Source organism: Bombina bombina, chromosome 4 (genome assembly GCF_027579735.1).
Source record: "Bombina bombina isolate aBomBom1 chromosome 4, aBomBom1.pri, whole genome shotgun sequence".
NCBI classification, from domain to species: Eukaryota; Metazoa; Chordata; class Amphibia; order Anura; family Bombinatoridae; genus Bombina; species Bombina bombina.
Window position 1 is genome coordinate 1193244675 of NC_069502.1, and position 25019 is coordinate 1193269693.

General features: G+C 37.0%; 1 protein-coding gene across 3 annotated transcripts in view; it reads right to left on the reverse strand.

Moving 5' to 3' along the window:
• Window positions 1–10549: 10549 nt before the first annotated feature.
• The window catches only part of DAAM2 (dishevelled associated activator of morphogenesis 2), a 776135-nt gene continuing 761665 nt past the window's right edge, over window positions 10550–25019 (reverse strand). For all 3 annotated transcript variants that reach the window (XM_053712672.1, XM_053712673.1, XM_053712671.1), the window contains one exon: window positions 10550–17026. In XM_053712672.1, coding sequence (XP_053568647.1) covers window positions 16811–17026 — 216 coding nt within the window. In that variant the 3' untranslated portion in view covers window positions 10550–16810. The remainder of the gene's footprint in view (window positions 17027–25019) is intronic.

A 25019-nucleotide genomic window follows, 5' to 3' on the forward strand; every position in this document is an offset into this window, starting at 1 on the left:
TAAATTAACTCTTATTAACTAAATGAATCCTATTTAAAACTAAATACTTACCTATAAAATAAACCCTAATATAGCTACAATATAAATAATAATTATATTCTAGCTATTTTAGGATTTATTTTTATTTTACAGGTACCTTTCAATTTATTTTAACTAGGTACAATAGCTATTAAATAGTTATTAACTATTTAATAGCTTACCTAGCTAAAATAAACTGAAATTTACCTGTAAAATAAATCCTAACCTAAGTTACAATTACACCTAACACTACACTATACTTTAATAAATTATTCCTATTTAAAAATAAATACTTACCTGTAAAATAAACAATAAGATAGCTACAATATACAGGGAGTGCAGAATTATTAGGCAAGTTGTATTTTTGAGGATTCATTTTATTATTGAACAACAACCATGTTCTCAATGAACCCAAAAAACTCATTAATATCAAAGCTGAATAGTTTTGGAAGTAGTTTTAGTTTGTTTTTAGTTATAGCTATTTTAGGGGGAAATCTGTGTGTGCAGGTGACTATTACTGTGCATAATTATTAGGCAACTTAACAAAAAACAAATATATACCCATTTCAATTATTTATTTTACCAGTGAAACCAATATAACATCTCAACATTCACAAATATACATTTCTGACATTCAAAAACAAAACAAAAACAAATCAGTGACCAATATAGCCACCTTTCTTTGCAAGGACACTCAAAAGCCTGCCATCCATGGATTCTGTCAGTGTTTTGATCTGTTCACCATCAACATTGCGTGCAGCAGCAACCACAGCCTCCCAGACACTGTTCAGAGAGGTGTACTGTTTCCCCTCCTTGTAAATCTCCCATTTGATGATGGACCACAGGTTCTCAATGGGGTTCAGATCAGGTGAACAAGGAGGCCATGTCATTAGATTTTCTTCTTTTATACCCTTTCTTGCCAGCCACGCTGTGGAGTACTTGGATGCGTGTGATGGAGCATTGTCCTGCATGAAAATCATGTTTTTCTTGAAGGATGCAGACTTCTTCCTGTACCACTGCTTGAAGAAGGTGTCTTCCAGAAACTGGCAGTAGGACTGGGAGTTGAGCTTGACTCCATCCTCAACCCGAAAAGGCCCCACAAGCTCATCTTTGATGATACCAGCCCAAACCAGTACTCCACCTTCACCTTGCTGGCATCTGAGTCGGACTGGAGCTCTCTGCCCTTTACCAATCCAGCCACGGGCCCATCAAGACTCACTGTCATTTCATCAGTCCATAAAACCTTAGAAAAATCAGTCTTGAGATATTTCTTGGCCCAGTCTTGACGTTTCAGCTTGTGTTTCTTGTTCAGTGGTGGTCGTCTTTCAGCCTTTCTTACCTTGGCCATGTCTCTGAGTATTGCACACCTTGTGCTTTTTAGCACTCCAGTGATGTTACAGCTCTGAAATATGGCCAAACTGGTGGCAAGTTGCATCTTGGCAGCTGCACGCTTGACTTTTCTCAGTTCATGGGCAGTTATTTTGCGCCTTGGTTTTTCCACACACTTCTTGCGACCCTGTTGACTATTTTGAATGAAACGCTTGATTGTTCGATGATCACGCTTCAGAAGCTTTGCAATTTTAAGAGTGCTGCATCCCTCTGCAAGATATCTCACTATTTTTTACTTTTCTGAGCCTGTCAAGTCCTTCTTTTGACCCATTTTGCCAAAGGAAAGGAAGTTGCCTAATAATTATGCACACCTGATATAGGGTGTTGATGTAATTAGACCACACCCCTTCTCATTACAGAGATGCACATCACCTAATATGCTTAATTGGAAGTAGGCTTTCGAGCCTATACAGCTTGGAGTAAGACAACATGCATAAAGAGGATGATGTGGTCAAAATACTCACTTGCCTAATAATTCTGCACTCCCTGTAATTAATAATTATATTGTAGCTATTTTAGGATTTATATTTATTTTACAGGTAACTTTGTATTTATTTTAGCTAGTTAGAATAGTTATTAAATAGTTATTAACTATTTAATAACTACCTAGCTAAAAGAAATACAAAATTACCTGTAAAATAAATCCTAACCTAAGTTACAATTAAACCTAATACTACACTATCATTAAATTAATGAAATAAACTACCTACAAATAACTACAATTAAATACAATTACATAAACTAACTAAAGTACAAAAAATAAAAAAAGCTAAGTTACAAAAAATAAAAAAATAAGTTACAACATGTTAAAAATATTACAACAATTTTAAGCTACTTACACCTAATCTAAGCCCCCTAATAAAATAACAAACCCCCCAAAATAAAAAAAATGCCCTACCCTATTCTAAATTAAATAAAGTTCAAAGTAAAAACCTTACCAGCCCTTAAAAGGGCCATTTGTGGGGGCATGCCCCAAAGAAAACAGCTCTTTTGCCTGTAAAAGAAAAATACAACCCCCCCCCCCAACATTAAAAACCCACCACCCACATACCCCTAATCTAACCCAAACCCCCCTTACAAAAACCTAACACTAATCCCCTGAAGATCATCCTACCTTTAGTCGTCTTCACTCAGCCGAGCCACCGATGGAACCAAAGTGGACATCCGGAGCGGAAGAAGTTAATCCTCCAAGCGGCGCTGAAGAAATCTTCCATCCGATGAAGTCATCATCCAGGCGGCGCTGAAGAAAAGTCTTCGATCCGGCCGATGTCATCTTCAAAGATGCGCTGAAGAGGTCTTCTATCCGGGCGAAGTCATCTTCCAAGCCGGGTCTTGAATCTTCCTTCCGCCGACGCGGAACCTCCTTCTTCACCGACAGACTACGACGAATGAAGGCTCCTTTAAGGGACGTCATCCAAGATGGCGTCCCCCTCAATTCCGATTGGCTGATAGGATTCTATCAGCCAATCGGAATTAAGGTAGGAAAATTCTGATTGGCTGATGGAATCAGCCAATCAGATTCAAGTTCAATCCGATTGGCTGATCCAATCAGCCAATCAGATTGAGCTCGCATTCTATTGGCTGATCGGAACAGCCAATAGAATGCGAGCTCAATCTGATTGGCTGATTCCATTGGCTGATAGAATCCTATCAGCCAAGCGGAATTGAGGGGACGCCATCTTGGATGACGTCCCTTAAAGGAGCCTTCATTCGTCGTAGTCCGTCGGTGAAGAAGGAGGTTCCGCGGTCGGCGGAAGGAAGATTCAAGACCCGGCTTGGAAGATGACTTCGCCCGGATAGAAGACCTCTTCAGCGCCTCTTTGAAGATGACCGGCCAGATCGAAGACTTTTCTTCAGCGCCGCCTGGATGATGACTTCATCGGATGGAAGATTTATTCAGCGCCGCTTGGAGGATTAACTTCTTCCGCTCCGGATGTCCACTTCGGTTCCATCGCTGCTCGGCTGAGTGAAGACAAGGTAGGATGATCTTCAGGGGATTAGTGTTAGGTTTTTGTAAGGGGGGTTTGGGTTAGATTAGGGGTATGTGGGTGATGGGTTTTAATGTTGGGGGGGGGGTTGTATTTTTCTTTTACAGGCAAAAGAGCAGTTTTCTTTGGGGCATGCCCCCACAAATGGCCCTTTTAAGGGCTGGTAAGGTAAAAAGAGCTTTGAACTTTATTTAATTTAGAATAGGGTAGGGCATTTTTTTATTTTGGGGGGTTTGTTATTTTATTAGGGGGCTTAGATTAGGTGTAAGTAGCTTAAAATTGTTGTAATATGTTTTTAAATGTTTGTAACTTATTTTTTTATTTTTTGTAACTTAGCTTTTTTTATTTTTTGTACTTTAGTTAGTTTATGTAATTGTATTTAATTGTAGTTATTTGTAGGTAGTTTATTTAATTAATTTAATGATAGTGTAGTATTAGGTTTAATTGTAACTTAGGTTAGGATTTATTTTACAGGTAATTTTGTATTTCTTTTAGCTAGGTATTTATTAAATAGTTAATAACTATTTAATAACTATTCTAACTAGCTAAAATAAATACAAAGTTACCTGTAAAATAAATATAAATCCTAAGATAGCTACAATATAATTATTAATTATATTGTAGCTATCCTAGTGTTTATTTTACAGGTAAGTATTTATTTTTAAATAGGAATAATTTATTAAAGTATAGTGTAGTGTTAGGTGTAATTGTAACTTAGGTTAGGATTTATTTTACAGGTAAATTTCAGTTTATTTTAGCTAGGTAAGCTATTAAATAGTTAATTACTATTTAATAGCTATTGTACCTAGTTAAAATAAATTGAAAGGTACCTGTAAAATAAAAATAAATCCTAAGATAGCTAGAATATAATTATTATTTATATTGTAGCTATATTAGGGTTTATTTTATAGGTAAGTATTTAGTTTTAAATAGGATTAACTTAGGCCTAGATTTGGAGTTCGGCGGTAAAAGGGCTGTTAACGCTCCGCGGGCTTTTTTCTGGCCGCGCCATAAATTTAACTCTGGTATCGAGAGTTAAAACAAATGCTGCGTTAGGCTCCAAAAAAGGAGCGTAGAGCATTTTTACCGCAAATGCAACTCTCGATACCAGAGTTGCTTACGGACGCGGCCGGCCTCAAAAACGTGCTCGTGCACGATTCCCCCATAGGAAACAATGGGACTGTTTGAGCTGAAAAAAAACCTAACACCTGCAAAAAAGCAGCGTTCAGCTCCTAACGCAGCCCCATTGTTTCCTATGGGGAAACACTTCCTACGTCTGCACCTAACACCCTAACATGTACCCCGAGTCTAAACACCCCTACCCTTACACTTATTAACCCCTAATCTGCCGCCCCCGCTATCGCTGACCCCTGCATATTATTATTAACCCCTAATCTGCCGCTCCGTAAAACGCCGCCACCTACGTTATCCCTATGTACCCCTAATCTGCTACCCCTAACACCGCCGCCCCCTATATTATATTTATTAACCCCTAATCTGCCCCCCACAACGTCGCCGACACCTACCTACACTTATTAACCCCTAATCTGCCGAGCGGACCTGAGCGCTACTATAATAAAGTTATTAACCCCTAATCCGCCTCACTAACCCTATCATAAATAGTATTAACCCCTAATCTGCCCTCCCTAACATCGCCGACACCTACCTTCAATTATTAACCCCTAAACTTCCGATCGGAGCTCACCGCTATTCTAATAAATGGATTAACCCCTAAAGCTAAGTCTAACCCTAACACTAACACCCCCCTAAGTTAATATAATTTTTATCTAACGAAATAAATTAACTCTTATTAAATAACTTATTCCTATTTAAAGCTAAATACTTACCTGTAAAATAAATCCTAATATAGCTACAATATAAATTATAATTATATTATAGCTATTTTAGGATTAATATTTATTTTACAGGCAACTTTGTAATTATTTTAACCAGGTACAATAGCTATTAAATAGTTAAGAACTATTTAATAGTTACCTAGTTAAAATAATAACAAATTTACCTGTAAAATAAATCCTAACCTAAGTTATAATTAAACCTAACACTACCCTATCAATAAAATAATTAAATAAACTACCTACAATTACCTACAATTAACCTAACACTACACTATCAATAAATTAATTAAACACAATTGCTACAAATAAATACAATTAAATAAACTAGCTAAAGTACAAAAAATAAAAAAAGAACTAAGTTACAGAAAATAAAAAAATATTTACAAACATAATAAAAATATTACAACAATTTTAAACTAATTACACCTACTCTAAGCCCCCTAATAAAATAACAAAGCCCCCCAAAATAAAAAATTCCCTACCCTATTCTAAATTAAAAAAGTTACAAGCTCTTTTACCTTACCAGCCCTGAACAGGGCCCTTTGCGGGGCATGCCCCAAGAATTTCAGCTCTTTTGCCTGTAAAAAAAAACATACAATACCCCCCCCAACATTACAACCCACCACCCACATACCCCTAATCTAACCCAAACCCCCCTTAAATAAACCTAACACTAAGCCCCTGAAGATCTTCCTACCTTGTCTTCACCATACCAGGTTCACCGATCCGTCCTGGCTCCAAGATCTTCATCCAACCCAAGCGGGGGTTGGCGATCCATAATCCGGTGCTCCAAAGTCTTCCTCCTATCCGGCAAGAAGAGGACATCCGGACCGGCAAACATCTTCTCCAAGCGGCATCTTCGATCTTCTTCCATCCGGTGCGGAGCGGGTCCATCTTGAAGCAGGCGACGCGGATCCATCCTCTTCTTCCGATGTCTCCCGACTAATGACGGTTCCTTTAAGGGACGTCATCCAAGATGGCGTCCCTCGAATTCCGATTGGCTGATAGGATTCTATCAGCCAATCTGAATTAAGGTAGGAATTTTCTGATTGGCTGATGGAATCAGCCAATCAGAATCAAGTTCAATCCGATTGGCCGATCCCATCAGCCAATCAGATTGAGCTCGCATTCTATTGGCTGATCGGAACAGCCAATAGAATGCGAGCTCAATCTGATTGGCTGATTGGATCAGCCAATCGGATTGAACTTGATTCTGATTGGCTGATTCCATCAGCCAATCAGAAAATTCCTACCTTAATTCCGATTGGCTGATAGAATCCTATCAGCCAATCGGAATTCGAGGGACGCCATCTTGGATGACGTCCCTTAAAGGAACCGTCATTAGTCGGGAGACATCGGAAGAAGAGGATGGATCCGCGTCGCCTGCTTCAAGATGGACCCGCTCCGCACCGGATGGAAGAAGATCGAAGATGCCGCTTGGAGAAGATGTTTGCCGGTCCGGATGTCCTCTTCTTGCCGGATAGGAGGAAGACTTTGGAGCACCGGATTATGGATCGCCAACCCCCGCTTGGGTTGGATGAAGATCTTGGAGCCAGGACGGATCGGTGATACCTGGATGGTGAAGACAAGGTAGGAAGATCTTCAGGGGCTTAGTGTTAGGTTTATTTAAGGGGGGTTTGGGTTAGATTAGGGGTATGTGGGTGGTGGGTTGTAATGTTGGGGGGGGGGGTATTGTATGTTTTTTTTTACAGGCAAAAGAGCTGAAATTCTTGGGGCATGCCCAGCAAAGGGCCCTGTTCAGGGCTGGTAAGGTAAAAGAGCTTGTAACTTTTTTAATTTAGAATAGGGTAGGGAATTTTTTATTTTGGGGGGCTTTGTTATTTTATTAGGGGGCTTAGAGTAGGTGTAATTAGTTTAAAATTGTTGTAATATTTTTATTATGTTTGTAAATATTTTTTTATTTTCTGTAACTTAGTTCTTTTTTTATTTTTTGTACTTTAGCTAGTTTATTTAATTGTATTTATTTGTAGCAATTGTGTTTAATTAATTTATTGATAGTGTAGTGTTAGGTTAATTGTAGGTAATTGTAGGTAGTTTATTTAATTATTTTATTGATAGGGTAGTGTTAGGTTTAATTATAACTTAGGTTAGGATTTATTTTACAGGTAAATTTGTTATTATTTTAACTAGGTAACTATTAAATAGTTCTTAACTATTTAATAGCTATTGTACCTGGTTAAAATAAATACAAAGTTACCTGTAAAATAAATATTAATCCTAAAATAGCTATAATATAATTATAATTTATATTGTAGCTATATTAGGATTTATTTTACAGGTAAGTATTTAGCTTTAAATAGGAATCATTTATTTAATAAGAGTTAATTAATTTCGTTAGATGTAAATTATATTTAACTTAGGGGGGGTGTTAGTGTTAGGGTTAGACTTAGCTTTAGGGGTTAATCCATTTATTAGAATAGCGGTGAGCTCCGATCGGAAGTTTAGGGGTTAATAATTGAAGGTAGGTGTCGGCGATGTTAGGGAGGGCAGATTAGGGGTTAATACTATTTATGATAGGGTTAGTGAGGCGGGTTAGGGGTTAATATCTTTATTATAGTAGCGCTCAGGTCCACTCGGCAGATTAGGGGTTAATAAGTGTAGGCAGGTGTCGGCGACGTTGAGGGGGGCAGATTAGGGGTTAATAAATATAATATAGGGGTCGGCGATGTTAGGGGCAGCAGATTAGGGGTACATAGGGATAACGTAGGTGGCGGCGATTTGCGGTCGGAAGATTAGGGGTTAATTATTGTAAGTAGCTGGCGGCGACGTTGTGGGGGGCAGGTTAGGGGTGAATAAATATAATACAGGGGTCGGCGGGGTTAGGGGCAGCAGATTAGGGGTACATAAATATAACGTAGGTGGCGGTCGGCAGATTAGGGGTTAAAAATTTTAATCGAGTGGCGGCGGTGTGGGGGGACCTCGGTTTAGGGGTACATAGGTAGTTTATGGGTGTTAGTGTACTTTAGGTTACAGCAGTTAAGAGCTTTATAAACCGGCGTTAGCCAGAAAGCTCTTAACTCCTGCTTTTTTCAGGCGGCTGGAATTTTGTCGTTAGAGCTCTAACGCTCACTTCAGAAACAACTCTAAATACCAGCGTTAGAAAAGATAGGCTACGCAAATGGCGTAGGGGGATCTGCGGTATGGAAAAGTCGCGGCTGTAAAGTGAGCGTTAGACCCTTTAATCACTGACTCCAAATACCAGCGGGCGGCCAAAACCAGCGTTAGGAGCCTCTAACGCTGGTTTTGACGGCTACCGCCGAACTCCAAATCTAGGCCTTAGTTAATAAGAGAAATATTATTTAGATTTATTTAATTAATATTTAAGTTAGGGGGGCGTTAGGGTTAGACTTAGGTTTAGGGGTTAATAATTTTATTACAGTGGCGGCGGCGTAGTGGGGGGCAGGATAGGGGTTAATAAATTTATTATAGGGGGCGACGGTGTAGGGGAGGCAGATTAGGGGTTAATAAATTTATTATAGGTGACGACGGTGTGGTGGGGGCAGGATAGGGGTTAATAAATTTATTATAGGGGGTGACGGTGTAGGGGAGGCAGATTAGGGGTTAATAAATTTATTATAGGTGACGACGGTGTAGGGGGGCAGGATAGGGGTTAATAGGTTTAATATAGGTTGCGGCGGGTTCAGGGAGCGGCGGTTTAGGGGTTAAACTATTTATTTAGTTGCAGAGAGGTGCGGGATCAGCAGGATAGGGGTTAATAACTTTATAATAGAGGGCGACGGTGTAGGGGGGGCAGGATAGGGGTTACTAGGTATACTGTAGGTGGCAGCGGTGTCCGGGAGCGGCGGTTTAGTGGTTAATACATTTATAAGAGTTGGGGCGGGGTCTAGGAGCGGCGGTTTAGGGGTTAGTAACTTTATTGAGTTGCGGGGGGCTCCGGGGGCGCCGGTATAGGGATAGAACAGTGTAGTTTAGTGTGAGTGCTTAGTGACAGGCTAGCAATAAAGCTGGGAAAAAGCCGAAGAGCAGCGAGATCGGATGAGTGATAACTGTCACAGTCCGCTGCTCATCGCCCCGCGGCTTTTTGACAGCTTTATTTGATAACTTAGGCGTATTTTTTCAGGTCCGCGGCGGCGAAGGTAGGCGAGCTTAGGCGGGCGTATTGGGCCGGCGAAGCCAGAAAAGTAGACGGCTTGATAACTACCCCCCAGAATGTTGTCGGTCATTTGAAAATTCATCAACTTTATGAGACATTTTAAAAGACCTTTTACGTTTATTTGAAGACCGAAAAGCCGACAAAGCCTTCTGAATCGCCTTATGTTTCCCAATTTTGAAACTGATAGTCTTCAAAAGGAAATATACATAAACCTGACTCATGGCAAATATAAGTACAATATATTTAAAACTTTATATTAATACATAAAGTGCCAAACCATAGCTGAGAGTATCTTAAGTAATAAAAACATACTTACCGAAAGACACCAATCCACATATAGCAGATAGCCAAACCAGTACTGAAAAAAGTATCAGTAGAGGTAATGGAATATGAGAGTATATCGTTGATCTGAAAAGGGAGGTAGGAGATGAATCTCTACGACCGATAACAGAGAACCTATGAAAAGATTTCCTGTGAGGAAAACCATTGAATCAATAGGTGATACTCTCTTCACATCACTCTGACAAACACTGTACTCTGAGAGGAATCGGGCTTTAAAATGCTGAGAAGCGCATATCACAGAAGAAAATCAAGCACAAACTTACTTCACCACCTCCATAGGAGGCAAAGTTTGTAAAACTGAATTGTAGGTGTGGTGAGGGGTGTATTTCTAGGCATTTTGAGTTTAGGGAAACGTTGCCCCTCCTGGTAGGAATGTATATCCCATACCTCACTAGCTTATGGACTCTTGCCAATTACATGAATGAAACTACTGTATAGCTTTGGTAAGAAATTAGGCAAAAACATAAAAAAACAACCTTTACTTTTACTTTTTTTTATTTACAAATCTTAGCAGTGTCTAACATGCTTGGTATGGAAGCTGCACATCAGTCTATAGTGTGCAAGCACCTCCCCCACGGTTCCAAATCTGCAAGTGTGGAGAAAGGGCTCAATTTATCATCCCAAGGCAGACATATGAGGGGACATTTATATATAGAGACAGAAAAGACTAATGAACTGGAGATAGGCAGACAGGCAGACAGACAGATAAATGATAGATCAATAGATAGATCAGGTAAATCAATTGTCATAATTTACTTACATTTTATGTTTTTAAATATATTTTAGCCCACAGAAGTTTAAAAAATACACAGGAGCAGTAATGAGGGAAATATATATGTTTAATTTTTTTCTTAGTAAGACAGTATATTCTAATAAAAAATGTGCTAATAAAAAGAACACTACAAATTTAATTTAATTCATTTATATATAGTTTTTAAAACATATGAGGACATGCCAAACATTATACCAATAAAGTATTTCTAGTCCTGGTTAAAACGGTTGTATTTTGTGTTGTTTATTCATCCTGGTTATCCAAACTTGTAGCTGAAACACTGATTTTTTGTAAGTAGCATGATATTAGATTGGCTGGCTATATCCCTGTTAGGGTTTAATGTATATAACATACCATACTGTACAAAAATACCCTTGCTATTAGCAAAATACGTAACTTCCCTTTTAATAATACTGACATATGCCTTAAAGGGATAGTAAACTCCAAAATGATGTTGTTTAAAAAGATAGATAATCCCTTTATTTACCATTTCCCAGTTTTGCATAACCAGCACTGTTATAGAAATTTACTTTTTACCTCTGTAATTATCTTGTATCTAAGCTTCTGCTGACTGCCTTCTTATCTCAGATCTTTTGACAGACTGGCATTTTAGGGAATTAGTGCAGACTCTTAAAGGGACATTCCAGCCAAAAATTTACTTTACATGGATTTATTGTAGTTTTGAATAGAAGCATTTTTTTAATATACATGCATTAGCAAAAATGCTTCTAATAAAAGCTATAGCTGTTTCAAAAGTGTATTTAAGTATGCACCGTGCACCAGCATTTTAAACACAGCACTTGCTGAGAGAGCCTACGGTGCTTTTAACATCTGGTAATGACTCAATTTGTTAAGTGCTGACATGATACAAGCCCCACTGATGATCTAAACAGCTGCAGTATTTTAAATTGCCGGAGCTGTGAGAATATCTATTTATACTTCACGTGCACATGCAGAGAAAAATGTTAACACTAAAACAGTGATAACTTTTACTAGAATAATTTTTGCCAATACATCTATATTGCAAATTTGTTTCTATTCAAAGATGTAATTCATCTAAGTGCATTTAAATTTTGACCGGAATGTCCCTTTAAATAACTTCTCGTGAATGAGCACAGTGTTATCTATATGAAACACATTAACTAACGCCCTCTAGATGTGAAAAACTGTCAAATGCATTTAGATGAGAGGCGGCCTTCAAGGGCTTAGAAATTAGCATATGAGCCTACCTAGGTTTAGCTTTCAACTAAGAATAACAAGAGAACAAATCAAATTTGATGATTAAAGTAAATTAGAAAGTTGTATAAAATCACATGCCTTATCTGAATCATAAAAGTTTAATTTGGACTTTACTATCCCTTTAATGATATCTGTGAGAAGCTTTAAAAAGTGCAAATTTAATGCAAAATAGAAGTTTTGTCCTTTTAAAATATCCATTAATTTCCCCTTTTTTGTACCAGCTTCTTTTTGGTGAAATATATTCATGTCTTTTGAGTTTAGACATTTCTTTCACATCTGACTTCAAATAAAAGAAAAACCTTACAGTGTGGCTTCATACGTCATTGGTTATGTTTGTAACTTGGCACTAGCATGAAACTGAAACAGATTACAAGATGATTTTGTGTCACTTGTTTATTGTGTGCTCACTTCTCGTATCCTAGCACTTACAAGTCATGAAAGAGTTAAAGAAAAGCTTTTTAGAAGAGTTGGGGCCAAAGGGCAGCCCTTGGACCACTTGCAGACCTCTTTAGTAGTGGCCCCTAGGAAAAAGCAGAACTAAGAATGTGTGCTTTGCAGGCTTCTGGTAGATTGGCAAACAAAGTGGCCAGAACAAAGGTCCCTTTGGAGTCAGACAGAGGGCAAACTGCAACCTTAACTAAATCTTACCATGTGCCACTGGACAGTGTTAGGAAATATATTAATATGTATGTGTTTAATATCCATACATTTATATGTGACCCTTAAGGCTTCTGAAATATTGATCTGTGGCCCCTATTTCAAGCCCATCACTGATATAGAATATAGTTTGGCACAATAAACATGATCACATTCTACAAACCATCAAATTTGCCTTTGGACAATAAAATCTCTCGTAACCTTCCGATAAATCTACGTATCTCTCATTCTATTCTGCGCCTATTATTGTCTGCTGTTCATTATACACGTTTCATCCAACCATCAATCCTACATGCAGCCCATAAAGTGCAACAATAACTCATTTCTCAACAAGTACAGAGATTCTTAAAGGGACATTAAACACTAAATACATGCTAGATAGAATGATGCATTCAAAGAAAAGATTAGTCCATGACTAACATGTAGATGCATTTTTTAAAGTTTCATTAGTTGTTTAAAAAGTGACAAAATAAGTGTAAAGTTTTAGTGTCTATAAAACACTGGGAGCTGCCATGTTGTAACTTGTGTTACCTTCTCTGCTGTGGCCAATTAGGGTCAGTTACACATAGGTCATTAGAGTGTGCAGCCAATGGTTGTGCTGGATTTAACAGTGTTCTGCACTTCCATTTCTAACAGGAACTGAAAAGCTCACAATTTCAGAATGGAATTACAGACAAAGAGGACAAAATAAATAATGAAAGTATATTGCAGAGTTGTTTTGTTATATACAATTTATCATTTTATATTACCATCTCAAAGTGTTTAATGTCCCTTTAAGGATGTGCAACAATAGCCCAGATGTCTTTGTCTTGTATCAACATAATACAAATTGTGCTCCTACAAACAAAGTAATGCAACAATTTTTCCAAATAGCAAAACACAAAATGACTTTTGAGAAAAGCCCAAACTCGCAGCTTTCGCGTAGAAACATGCATTTCATTTTTTCTTATTGTTATCTTTATGGATTCTGGATGAGAATAGTAAATGGTCTTTTTAGTGTTCTATTGGTTTTATCATTTTCACTGCTGTATAGATTAAAAGTACTCTAAATGCATCCTGGTTTATCAAGATCATGCGGTCCTATTAAACTCATGGGGAAACTCTTCATTGGCACAAGCAACTTGGTACGACCTTTAAAAGTAATGTTTGTTCTTTCAGTAGTTTAGAGACTTCCTTGCGTTGTGAACCACAGCCTGAACAAAAATTCGCCAACATGGAGGCAAACCATACAAAATCTTTGTGGGCTTTCTTTATGATTATATTGTCATGTAGGCGTCTCCCCCACAGCCAGAACTCTCATAGTGAGATTAAAAGCCCTAAAACTAAAATTTGCAGAACTGACGAAACTATTTAGATAATCTCACTGGAGCTTTAAATCATCGCCCTAAATCTTAACAAAACTCGGACACTGTAGTTAGGTTCAAAGCATGCATCATATGGAATTGTGCTCCAATAAATGCCATCCTTTTTTTTTTAACCTATCTTTTATTTAATACGTTTTGATAAATAATATATACACTTCCTTAACTATTGAGTCTCAAGGAAATAAAAACAAAAAAACTGATAATTTGCTTTTACAATGGAATGAGATATTTCTGATTTGATCAATGTGCACACTAAGGTTTCACCAGGTGTGATATACTAGGTGTCATATTATTAATATTTTTACAGCATGAAGTTTTTGAACTCTGTATACCTTTTAAAAAGCTAAATCATGCTATGTTAATCCCAGCTTGGTGAATTAATGTTTTTACAGCATTTAAAACAGGGATGGGGAACCTTGGCCCTCCAGATGTTTAAGAACTACATTTCCCATGATCCTTAGCTGAACTTTAGAGTGCCTAAGCATCATGGGTAATGTAGTTCTGAAACATCAGGAGTGCCAAGGTTCCCACATCTCTAATTTAAAGGGATATTAGTGTAATGTTTACAAAAAAATAAAAAATAAATGATATTTTACTTTACATGAAATGGGTTAGGTACATAATTAGATTTATTCTATTGTGCCACTCCAGATGAGGATGCAGCTGATGAGCAAATGGGACCCAGGAATACATGCGTATGCTACAGAGTGTGCGTTTCCTAGGAATGCAACCTTAACCATTTAACCATTGTGATGGAGATTAACATACAAAAAAATCCATAACTTTTTCAAAATAAAATGCTGTAGTGAAATTGTGCACTTTTGAGCACTAGGTGGCAGCAGTATTTGCAACAAATGTATAACATTATTACAAGCATTGTTGCAAAACTGTTGCCATATTGTTATTCTGAAACATGCACCCTCCTGAGTCTATGCTCTTCAACAAAGAATGCGAAGAGATTAAAACAAATTTGATCATAGAGGAAACGTTGATTTTTTTTTTCAAACTGCTTGCTCTGGCTAAATCATGAAAGTTCCTTTAATATACAATGTTAATAATTACAAAACACTAATGTTTCAGACTCCTGCTAGTGCCTTCTTCAGTGTTACAGTCTAAATGGTGAGAAATACTCCTGGATGTCTTGTGAATGTTTTAGCATCTCAGCTCCAGATGTGACACCGCAACTAAAAGGATTTTTCACCTATTTTTTTTTTTTCTTTTGGTTTAATTTTTTTTTTTTACCTTTACAGATCCTTTTATGTCACTATTAATTAGTTAGGGAATTGACATATTTATGAATTGGCATCTTCATATGGAAGGGCAAAGCTATTCCCTACTTATGTAGGTGTCTGAAGGACAGTTCCTATAGTTACGCACGTGCGTCCAGATATACAAAAATAATGGTCTTTTTTTTATGGCTTTATGCTATTGCATATCTTTACGTGTATAAAATAAATTTTAAAGCATTGTTGAATACAATTCTACTTAAGATTAAAAATTCTTCATATTGTTTTCTTAATATTACACATTTGTTTTTAGACCCAGAGAAAAAAAAAAAACTTACATCAGCACTGAAATCATTTTTGCCTATACATATATTATTGCCACATTTTGTACCGTGTCATTTCAGCGCAAGAAGATCCCAGTGTTAAGTGCTCTAGTTCATTCCAGTAATGTCATTGGTGGGCATTAGCATATAAACATGGCAGCAGACCATCCTTCGATTTAACAGACACCAGGATGGGTAATTATGTAGAGTTCACTGCCAGAAAACATCTGACAATACCACACTGTCCAGGTCATGCTAGGTTGGAGCTCAGATCTTTTACTGTGGATATTTTCAAACTGTACAATGATTTTTCAAAACCACTGTATGTTCCCTGCGGATCTCACAAATGAAGCAACTGAATTCCATTGGTAGGAACAAATGTCTTTTTTTCTACTGGAAAATGGTCCTTCTCAATGGTCTCTTAGATAAATGTCTTGTTGCTCTACTTGTATTTCTGCTATACAAGTTCTAGAAAATGTGCTTGAAAGGGAAGTAACATTTTAACAGTCCTCACTGAATTCAAAATACATCTCTGAACACAACAGACTTCAGAATTTGATGTTGCAGATATTTTTGAGTGGTTACATCTTGTGCTTTTGAAATAAAAGTATGTATAGCCTGCTAGTAAGTTTGCAAGTTGGCTATGTCTTGGAAGGATATTACCAGCCAAACTTGTAAGATAAAAAGTGCATAGTTTTGCAGTTGTACAATGTTTGTTTGATTTTGTTGGCTTATCAGAAGTTTGAGGGGAGTCTTGGAATTAGTTTGTGTGTCTTTTTTGGTACGTTTGTGTGCACAAGTGTGTTTGGACTCTCATGACTTGTGTGTGTGTTTTCTTGTATTTGTATAAGTAAAAAACAAAACTATCTGCAGTGATACAGATAATTGTGAATTGCTTAAGATGTAGGAATATTATTTATAATGTTTTTTTCTCCCTTTTATTTATGGGTACAGGTTTAAGTGAAGGATAAACCATACTTCTTTTTGGAATTCTATGATACAACTCATATCCTTCACCATTCTGTAGGCTTCCTTACCTTGGTGTTTGACCACAAAAACTGGCCTACAAAGCTGTTTTACTCATATTCCAGGCTATAGAGTCTGTTTTCTTTTGGGAATCTGGTAAACTAGCCCATATATAATAAAACTTACAAAGTCAATTTACTTTCGAAATGTTGGATTGTGCAAAAAAATATATATATATTTGGCACTAATAATATATGACTGCAGCAAACAGTACTCATGGTTGTTGTGGCTTACCATATGTTCTGCTGCAAATCATCTAACACCATTTTGGACACTAACTTTACTCATTTTTCCGGAATTTAATTGCTCCACTGAGGCACTTCTAAATGTTTCTTTGTGACCTATCAAGGAAAGCAGGTAAAGTTTTTTGTTCCTTAACAGAATTGATCCTTTTAATGGGAGAAGGAATCATCCACCGCCAGCTATTCTTACACGTTATTTTGGATTATTTATATATATATATCTATATATTCCCTTAATAATTTAGCTTGGTAACTGCTCTCTCTCTGCTAGTGTCCAAAATTTGGTTCCCTGAGCGTTTGCGGTTCCTTTTGAGTTTGGATAAATCCTTGTCAAAGACTTCACCAGATCTCAATGCTGATACCAAGTCATCAAACTCTCCACCCTCTTCGGATATGCTTCCAGCTTTTGCCTTTTTAAGCCTTCGTTCTTTCTCACGTTGATCCTTGAGCTGTGAAAGAAAAAATATAGGTAGTTACACACACACAGTTTCCTTAAAGGGACATAAAACCCCAAAAATGTCTTGTCCCCAGTGCAGGAGGTGGAGAAAGGGGCAAGATTTCCTATCCTTGGGCAAATGGTTGAAAAGGTCACTACACTACAGAAAAAATATAATTATTAAATATTATAAATTAAAAAAAAATTGGCTGGCTGCCAGTAACAAACATTTCGGGGAACAGTGAGAGGGGGGAGGATTAAAAAGGTATTGTGGGGGGAGGGGATGCCTACAAAAGAGGTATAAAAAAATAAATATTAAAAAAAGTCCCTATCTACAAACTAGAAAACTGTCTGCCAGTACCTAAGATGGTGGTGACCACTGGGGGTAAGAAGGAACAGATCTGTTGAAAGGGAACAGGTTATGATCAGGGGGTGGATAAGCCCTACACTACAGCAAATAAACTTACAAGCTAACTGATTAATCACTTTACTGCTGGGAATTTCAGAAGTGTGGTGCTCAGCTGCAATTAGCGGCCTTCTTATTGCCAAAAACCAAAGGCAAATGCATGCATGTTTGCTGTTCCAGATCAAAGGTGATCCCAGAGAAGCTTTTACAACCATGTGTCCTATGACTGCAGTAGTTTTGTGTAAATAAATTTAGTGAGAAATGCAGTTTGCAAAAAAGTTAACTATTTTTTTATATGATGAACAAATTTTGAGATTTTTTTTTTCTACAGCTAGAAAGCTACAGGATTTTGTGAAATGTGATCATCTTTTTTTGTATTTTTTTTTTACCTTTTTGGGTAATTTTACAGTTATTTAATAATTCTATGAAAAATAGCTAGGGCATTTATCTTTTTTAAGAGTGCCCAGAAATCCCTAATCTAAAAAAAACCAAACCCCCAAAAAAGAAAAAAAAACAAAACCCTAAATCTAACCCCCCAAATAGGTACTCACTGTTCCTGAAGTCCGACAGAGAAGGTCCTGTTCCAGGTGGTGAAGTCTTCTTCCAAGTAGCTGACCTCTTCCTTCTTCATCCAGGACCAAGCCGGCACGGAGCGGAGATGAGCGCGGAGCAGGACCAGCGACCACGGAGCCATAGAGCATGGAGGATCCTCTTCGTACGATTGCCGCCCTGGACTGAATAGTCAATTCAAGGTACGCGTTTCAAAATGGTGTCCCTTGCATTCCTATTGGCTGATTTGATTCTTCAAATTCAAATCAGCCAATGGGATGAGAGCTACTGAAATCCTATTGGCTGTTCAAATCAGCCAATAGGATTTCTGTAGCTCTCATCCTATTGGCTGAATTGAATTTGAAGAATCAAATCAGCCAATAGGAATGCAAGAGACGCCATTTTGAAACGCGTACCTTGAATTCATTATTCAGTGTACGGCGGCAATTGTACGAAGTGGATCCTCCACGCTCCATGGCTCCGTGATCGCCAGTCCTGCTCCTCGCTCATCTCCGCTCCGCTTGGTCCTGGATGAAGAAGATGTTGGCCGCTTGGAAGAAGACTTCACCACCTGGAACAGGACCTTCTCTGCTGGACTTCAGGAACGGTGAGTACCTATTTGGGGTGTTAGACTTAGGCTTTTTTTTTATTTTTTGGGGGTTTATTTATTTTTTAGATTATGGATTTTGGGCACTGAAAAAGAGCTGAATGCACTTTTAAGGGCAATGCCCATACAAATGCCCCTTTAGAAACAATGGGTAGTTTAGGATTTTTTAGTGTTAGGTTTTTTTATTTTGGAGGGTTTGGTGGGTGGGGGTTTTTACTGTTAGACAGGGGAATTAATATTTTTTAAGGAAAAGAGCTGTTTAACTTATGTCAATGTCCTACAAAAGGCCCAAAAGGGCTATTGGTAGTTTAGCATTAGATTAGGGGGTGTTTTTATTTGGGGGGGCTTTTTTATTTTTATAGGGATTAATTTTTTTGTTTTGGATAATTTGGTTTATTATTTTATGTAATGTTAGACTTTTTTTTTATTTTTTGTAATCTTAGACCAGATTTTATTTTTTTATTTTTAAGTAATGTTAGCTTTTTTATTTCAATTGTAACTTGTTTTTTTTAAATTTAGGTAATTGGGGTTGATTTAGGGGATGTTAGATTAGGGGGTTTAGTAATTTAGTTATTTGCGTTGTGGGGGTTTGGCGGATTAGGGGTTAATACATTTATTAGGATTATTGCGTTGTGTGGGTTTGGCGGATTAGGGGTTAATAGTTTTATTAGGTTTGTTGCAATGTGGGTTAATGGCAGATTAGGGGTTAATATACTTTATTAGGTTTATTGCAATGTGTGTTAATGGCGGATTAGTGGTTCATATACTTTATTAGGTTTATTGCAATGTGGCTAATTGTGGATTAGGGGTTCATATACTTTATTAGGTTTAATGCGATGTGGGTTAATGGCGGATTAGGGGTTACTATACTTGCAGTGGGGGATTGCGGTTGACAGGTAGATAGATATTGCGCATGCGTTAGGAGTTAGTTATTTTTAGGAGGTAGATAGATATTGTGCATGTGTTAGGTGTTAGTAAATATTTTCAAGCAATTACGGTGCTCACATACTCAGCGCAAGGCTTGCTGTGCCTGCCTATGTGTGGCGAGGTGAAAATGGAGTAAAATTTCTCCATTTTCGCGGCATAAATCCTGAATATGTGATACCGATTTGCGATGTGGTTCTATGTTAGCTTATGGGAGTAAAAATTGCGGCCGACGGGTGAAATATATGTGCCACATTTATATGCCGTATATGTAATACCAAAACCACATTAAAATTGGCATCGCCGGCTTTTTGTTGGCGACGCTGCATATGTAATCTTGCCCCTATTTCTATTTAAATGAAGTGTTAGCAAAAATGCTAAAAGTGGGCATGAGAAAAATGGGCAAGTTCTCGGTAGCAAATAGGTTAAAGAGATTGCAAACAATGGTGTTTTATTTTTTATAAACGCACATTATTCCTGCCAGGCGATCAGTATTATCACAGTCATAAAATTTATATAGGGACTTTATTTTAAAGAAGGGCTTTATAACAAGAGGTCATGAGGGTATCTAGGCCTTTTTGATGGCCTATTATAAGTGTAAATATGTTAAAATGTGTATACTTTATTTATTTTTTCAAAGTGTGTTGTATTTTTATATGCTCAGAACATATGTGTTTCTTCAAACATACAGCCGGTAAACATAATTAAAATATGTATTAAAATATAAAATAAAAACAATAAAGTAGAACAAGGCTATAATAGACACCAAGAGATTTATACAGCCCTGTATTGAATAATTTGATGTCTATTGTTACAACTAGTGGTTGTGGTGTATTAGCACAATCCTTACCACGGCTAGCCTTTAATGCTGTGATAACCATTTAGTGGCTGTATGTACCTCTTGGTGACTATTTTAGTTTTGTTCCAGTTTATTGTTTTTATTTTATATATTATATAATTGAATAAATATTTTAATAATGTTTACTGGCTGAACCTTTGAAGAAATACTCTAGCATTTGCCATGTATGAGCCTTAAATAATACAGTTTGTCTGATATTATGCAGTATTTTTTCCTCCATCATATGTGAGTACGAATTTGGCTTTGTGAATTTGGTTTTTAATGAATATAGATGTTTTTGCACTATATGCGTCTTTTCTTCTCTTTTGGGAGCTGCAATATCCAGAAGACATATTTCTGTTTGGAAAGGACATTTTTCCATTGCGATATGTTCTTTTTATATTACATTGTTTTTATGTTTATGTTTGTGTTTAGTGTGATTATTTGACTTGGGTTAGCTCATTTACTTATATACCACCAGCTGCCTAATACAGGTTCTTATTGACTTCAACAGAAAGCTACTTTTGGATAACAGAATGTAAATCAGTTGGTAAAGAATTACATATTTTCCTCACTTGTACAGCCAGATTGGCACCATCTAAGTCATGACACCTGAGTGATGAATTGGGACTGGGAACTGCCCAATTCACAGATATAAATCGTTCTTACACAACAGATGAGCAACTTGAATGAAATACCTCTCTGTATTAAATGAACAAATAAAGATTAAAGGATTCATGTAACCTTTCAGATTCTTGGCAAGGTCAAAAACTGCTTCTTCTCAGCATTGGCTTCACTTTAGCAACCAATTTGGAGTCTCTTATTAAAATAATGCTTTATAACTCACTCCAGTTGCTAAATGGTTAAAGATGAAGGGAGGGGAGGATGTTTATGAGCTGTAAACTCTACTGGATCATCAGTCTTTGGGAAAATATGTTCAAGGGAGATTAGTTCCCATAAACCCCGCGGGAGTACAGTGAGGACATTAACAGCAGAGGACTAAATACTTCAACATTCTCCCCTCAACCTCTGTGAAAAAAAAGCCCCCACAATCATTAAATCATTAGGCCATTAAATGTTGTAACATGAACATTTTTACTGAAATAAGGGAAAGAGGCAAATTATTCAGTAAGTTTCAATTATAGCATTAAAACTAAAATATATCATTGAAAACTGGTGACAACCACTAAGACACACAAAAAAGTCTTCTTCCTCAACTGCTGGAGATATATCAACCCCTGTTATAATTATAGGGGTGTCCCTGGGAGCAGAGATATGTTTGTTCCTTAAAGGGACACAAAAATATTTTTTCTTCTTTTGTTATTGCACCTTAAAGGGACAGTATACACCAATTTTCATATAACTGCATGTAATAGACACTACTATAAAGAATAATCTGCACATGTACTGATATAAAATTCCAGTATACAACCCTTTAAAAACTTTCATAGAAGCTCCCAGTTTAGCTCTGTTAAAAAGGTAGCTAGTAGCACCCACTGCAAGTGGAAAATAACAGCCACTCCCCCTTTCTCTGCATATGAAAAGACTCTTTACACAAACAGGAGCAAGCTGGAGGAGGAATACATCAGTATTCTCCTAAAACTTTGGAGCTTGGTTAGGAGTCTGAAAATCAGAGCCATGTTATTTAAAAATAAGCAAAACTATACATTAAAAAAAAACTGTATGGGCTATATAAATAGATTATCTACACAAAATGTAGTGTATAATATCCCTTTAAGAGAAGAGGGAATGTTAAAATAAAGTACAGATTTATTTTGTTAAAAGGATGTTCTTGCACATTTTTTTGTCTTTATGAGGTCACCGCCCTGCTTAGCAGCCAGTGAGTAATCACAGTGACAATTCCCAATAGGACACCTCTTTTTGTGTAAAAATTGTGCTTTGTCCCACACTCCCTAAAGAGGCCAAAAAGTAACACCGGTAACCTAGGATTTTAAAATGTTGCAAATTGCCTAAACCAGCTACTTGATTTTCAGCATTTTCAAGCTACAGATGTTGCTTTTTGGACTCTCTAGGTGACAAGCACAGCTGTTTGCCAGATATGTTATCCTTAAAGGGACACTGAACCCAATGTTTTTCTTTTTGTAATTCAGAAAGAGCATGCAATTTTAAGCAACTTTCTAATTTGCTCCTATTATCAATTTTTCTTCATTCTCTTGCTATCTTTATTTGAAAAAGAAGGCATCTAAGCTTTTTTTGTTTCAGTACTCTGGACAGCACTTTTTTATTGGTGGATGAATTTATCCACCAATCAGCAAGGACAACCCAGGTTGTTCACCAAAAATGGGCCGGCATCTAAACTTACATTCGTGCATTTCAAATAAAGATACCAAGAGGTTGAAGAAAATTTGATAATAGGAGTAAATTAGAAAGTTGCTTAAAATTTCATGCTCAATCTGAATCACGAAAGAATAAATTTGGGTACAGTGTCGCTTTAAGCAAAACAAAAGAAATATCTAGTAATTACAAGGTGTTTACTGTCCCTTTGTGAGTCATATTTATCACTTAATTTTGATTTGATGATGATTTTTGTTTTACATAAAGTGTAATATGAACACAAATATCTATTATAGTCTCTATGTTGCACAAGATAAGAGAAATACAAGTGCCAGCCTGATACTGTACAGCATCATTAAATGTCTTCTTAAAGGGAAATTAAAATATTAACTGGATTTCCTAAACGCAGACCTGTCATCAATACCACTATGGGATAGCGACACACTGTTTGCAGAACATTCTTTAGATCTCCATTCTCACACTATAAAAATAGGAATCACAGATGGCATTATGCTATTCGCACCCTACAGTATATAATCACCAGTAAGATATCTATATAATAAAACATTTGCCATTTCTTTCTGTTAAATAAAAATACAATTTCTATTATTTACTACTGGGAATATTCAAGCATCAAATTTGTTTTAGGGACATGTATTTAACCCCTTAATGACCGGACCATTTTTCAATTTTCTTACCCTTAATGACAATGGCTATTTTTACATTTCTGCAGTGTTTGTGTTTAGCTGTAATTTTCCTCTTACTCATTTACTGTACCCACACATATTATATACCGTTTTTCTCGCCATTAAATGGACTTTCTAAAGATACCATTATTTTCATCATATCCTATAATTCACTATAAAGAAAAATATAAAATATGGGGAAAAAATTGAAAAAAACACACTTTTTCTAACTTTGACCCCCAAAATCTGTTACACATCTACAACCACCAAAAAACACCCATGCTAAATAGTTTCTAAATTTTTTCCCGAGTTTAGAAATACACAATGTTTACATGTTCTTTGCTTTTTTTGCAAGTTATAGGGCCATAAATACAAGTAGCACTTTGCTATTTCCAAACCCCTTTTTTTCAAAATTAGCGCTAGTTACATTGGAACACTGATATCTTTCAGGAATCCCAAAATATACCTTGACATGTATATATTTATATTTAGAAGACATCCCAAAGCATTGATCTAGGCCCATTTTGGTATATTTCATGCCACCATTTCACCGCCAAATGCGATCAAATAAAAAAAAATGTTGAATTTTTCTTTTTTTTTTTTCACAAACTTTAGGTTTCTCGCTGAATTTATTTACAAACAACTGTGCAATTATGGCATAAATGGTTGTAAATACTTCTCTGGGATCCCCTTTGTTCAGAAATAGCAGACCTATATGGCTTTGGCGTTGCTTTTTGGTAATTAGAAGGCAGCTAAATGCAGCTGCACACCACATGTGTATTATGCCCAGCAGTGAAGGGGTTAATTAGGGAGCTTGTAGGGAGCTTTTAGGTTTAATTTTAGCTTTAGTGTAGTGTAGTAGACAACCCAAATTATTGATCTAGGCCCATTTTGGTATATTTCATGCCACCATTTCACCGCCGAATACGATCAAATAAAAAAAAACTAAAATTTTTCACAATTTTAGGTTTCTCACTGAAATTATTTACAAACAACTTGTGCAATTATGGCACAAATGGTTGTAAATGCTTCTCTGGGATCCCCTTTGTTCAGAAATAGCAGACATATATGGCTTTGGTGTTGCTTTTTATTAATAATAAGGCCGTTAAATACTGCTGCGCACTACACTTGTAATATGCCCAGCAGTTAAGGGGTTAATTAGGTAGCTTGTAGGGTTAATTTTTAGCTTTAGTGTAGAGATCAGCCTCCCACCTGACACATCCCACCTCCTGACCCCCCCCTGACCCCCCTCAAACAGCTCTCTTCCCTCCCCCACCTCACAATTGTCACCGCCATCTTAAGTACTGGCAGAAAGTCTGCCAGTACTGAAATAAAAATATTTTTAATTTTTTTATTTTATTTTTTCATACAGTCTGCAGTGATGGATCCCCCCTTACCCCACAACCTCCCTGATCCCCCCATACATCTCTCTAACCCTCCCCCTCTATCTATTTGCCGCCATCTTGGGTACTGGCATCTGTCTGCCAGTACCCAATTTGCCCCCCAAAATATTTTTTTTTACTTTCTTTTATATAAAGTATTTATTTTCTGTAGTGTAGCTGGCCCCTCTAAATACTATACATCCCTCCCCCTCCCAGATCCCTTACTAAAGAAAGAGATCCCCTGCATCTACATTGATGCGCACCCGCCCCACACACCCCCGGCCGCAAATGCCTTCCCACCACTAACTGCCGACAATGA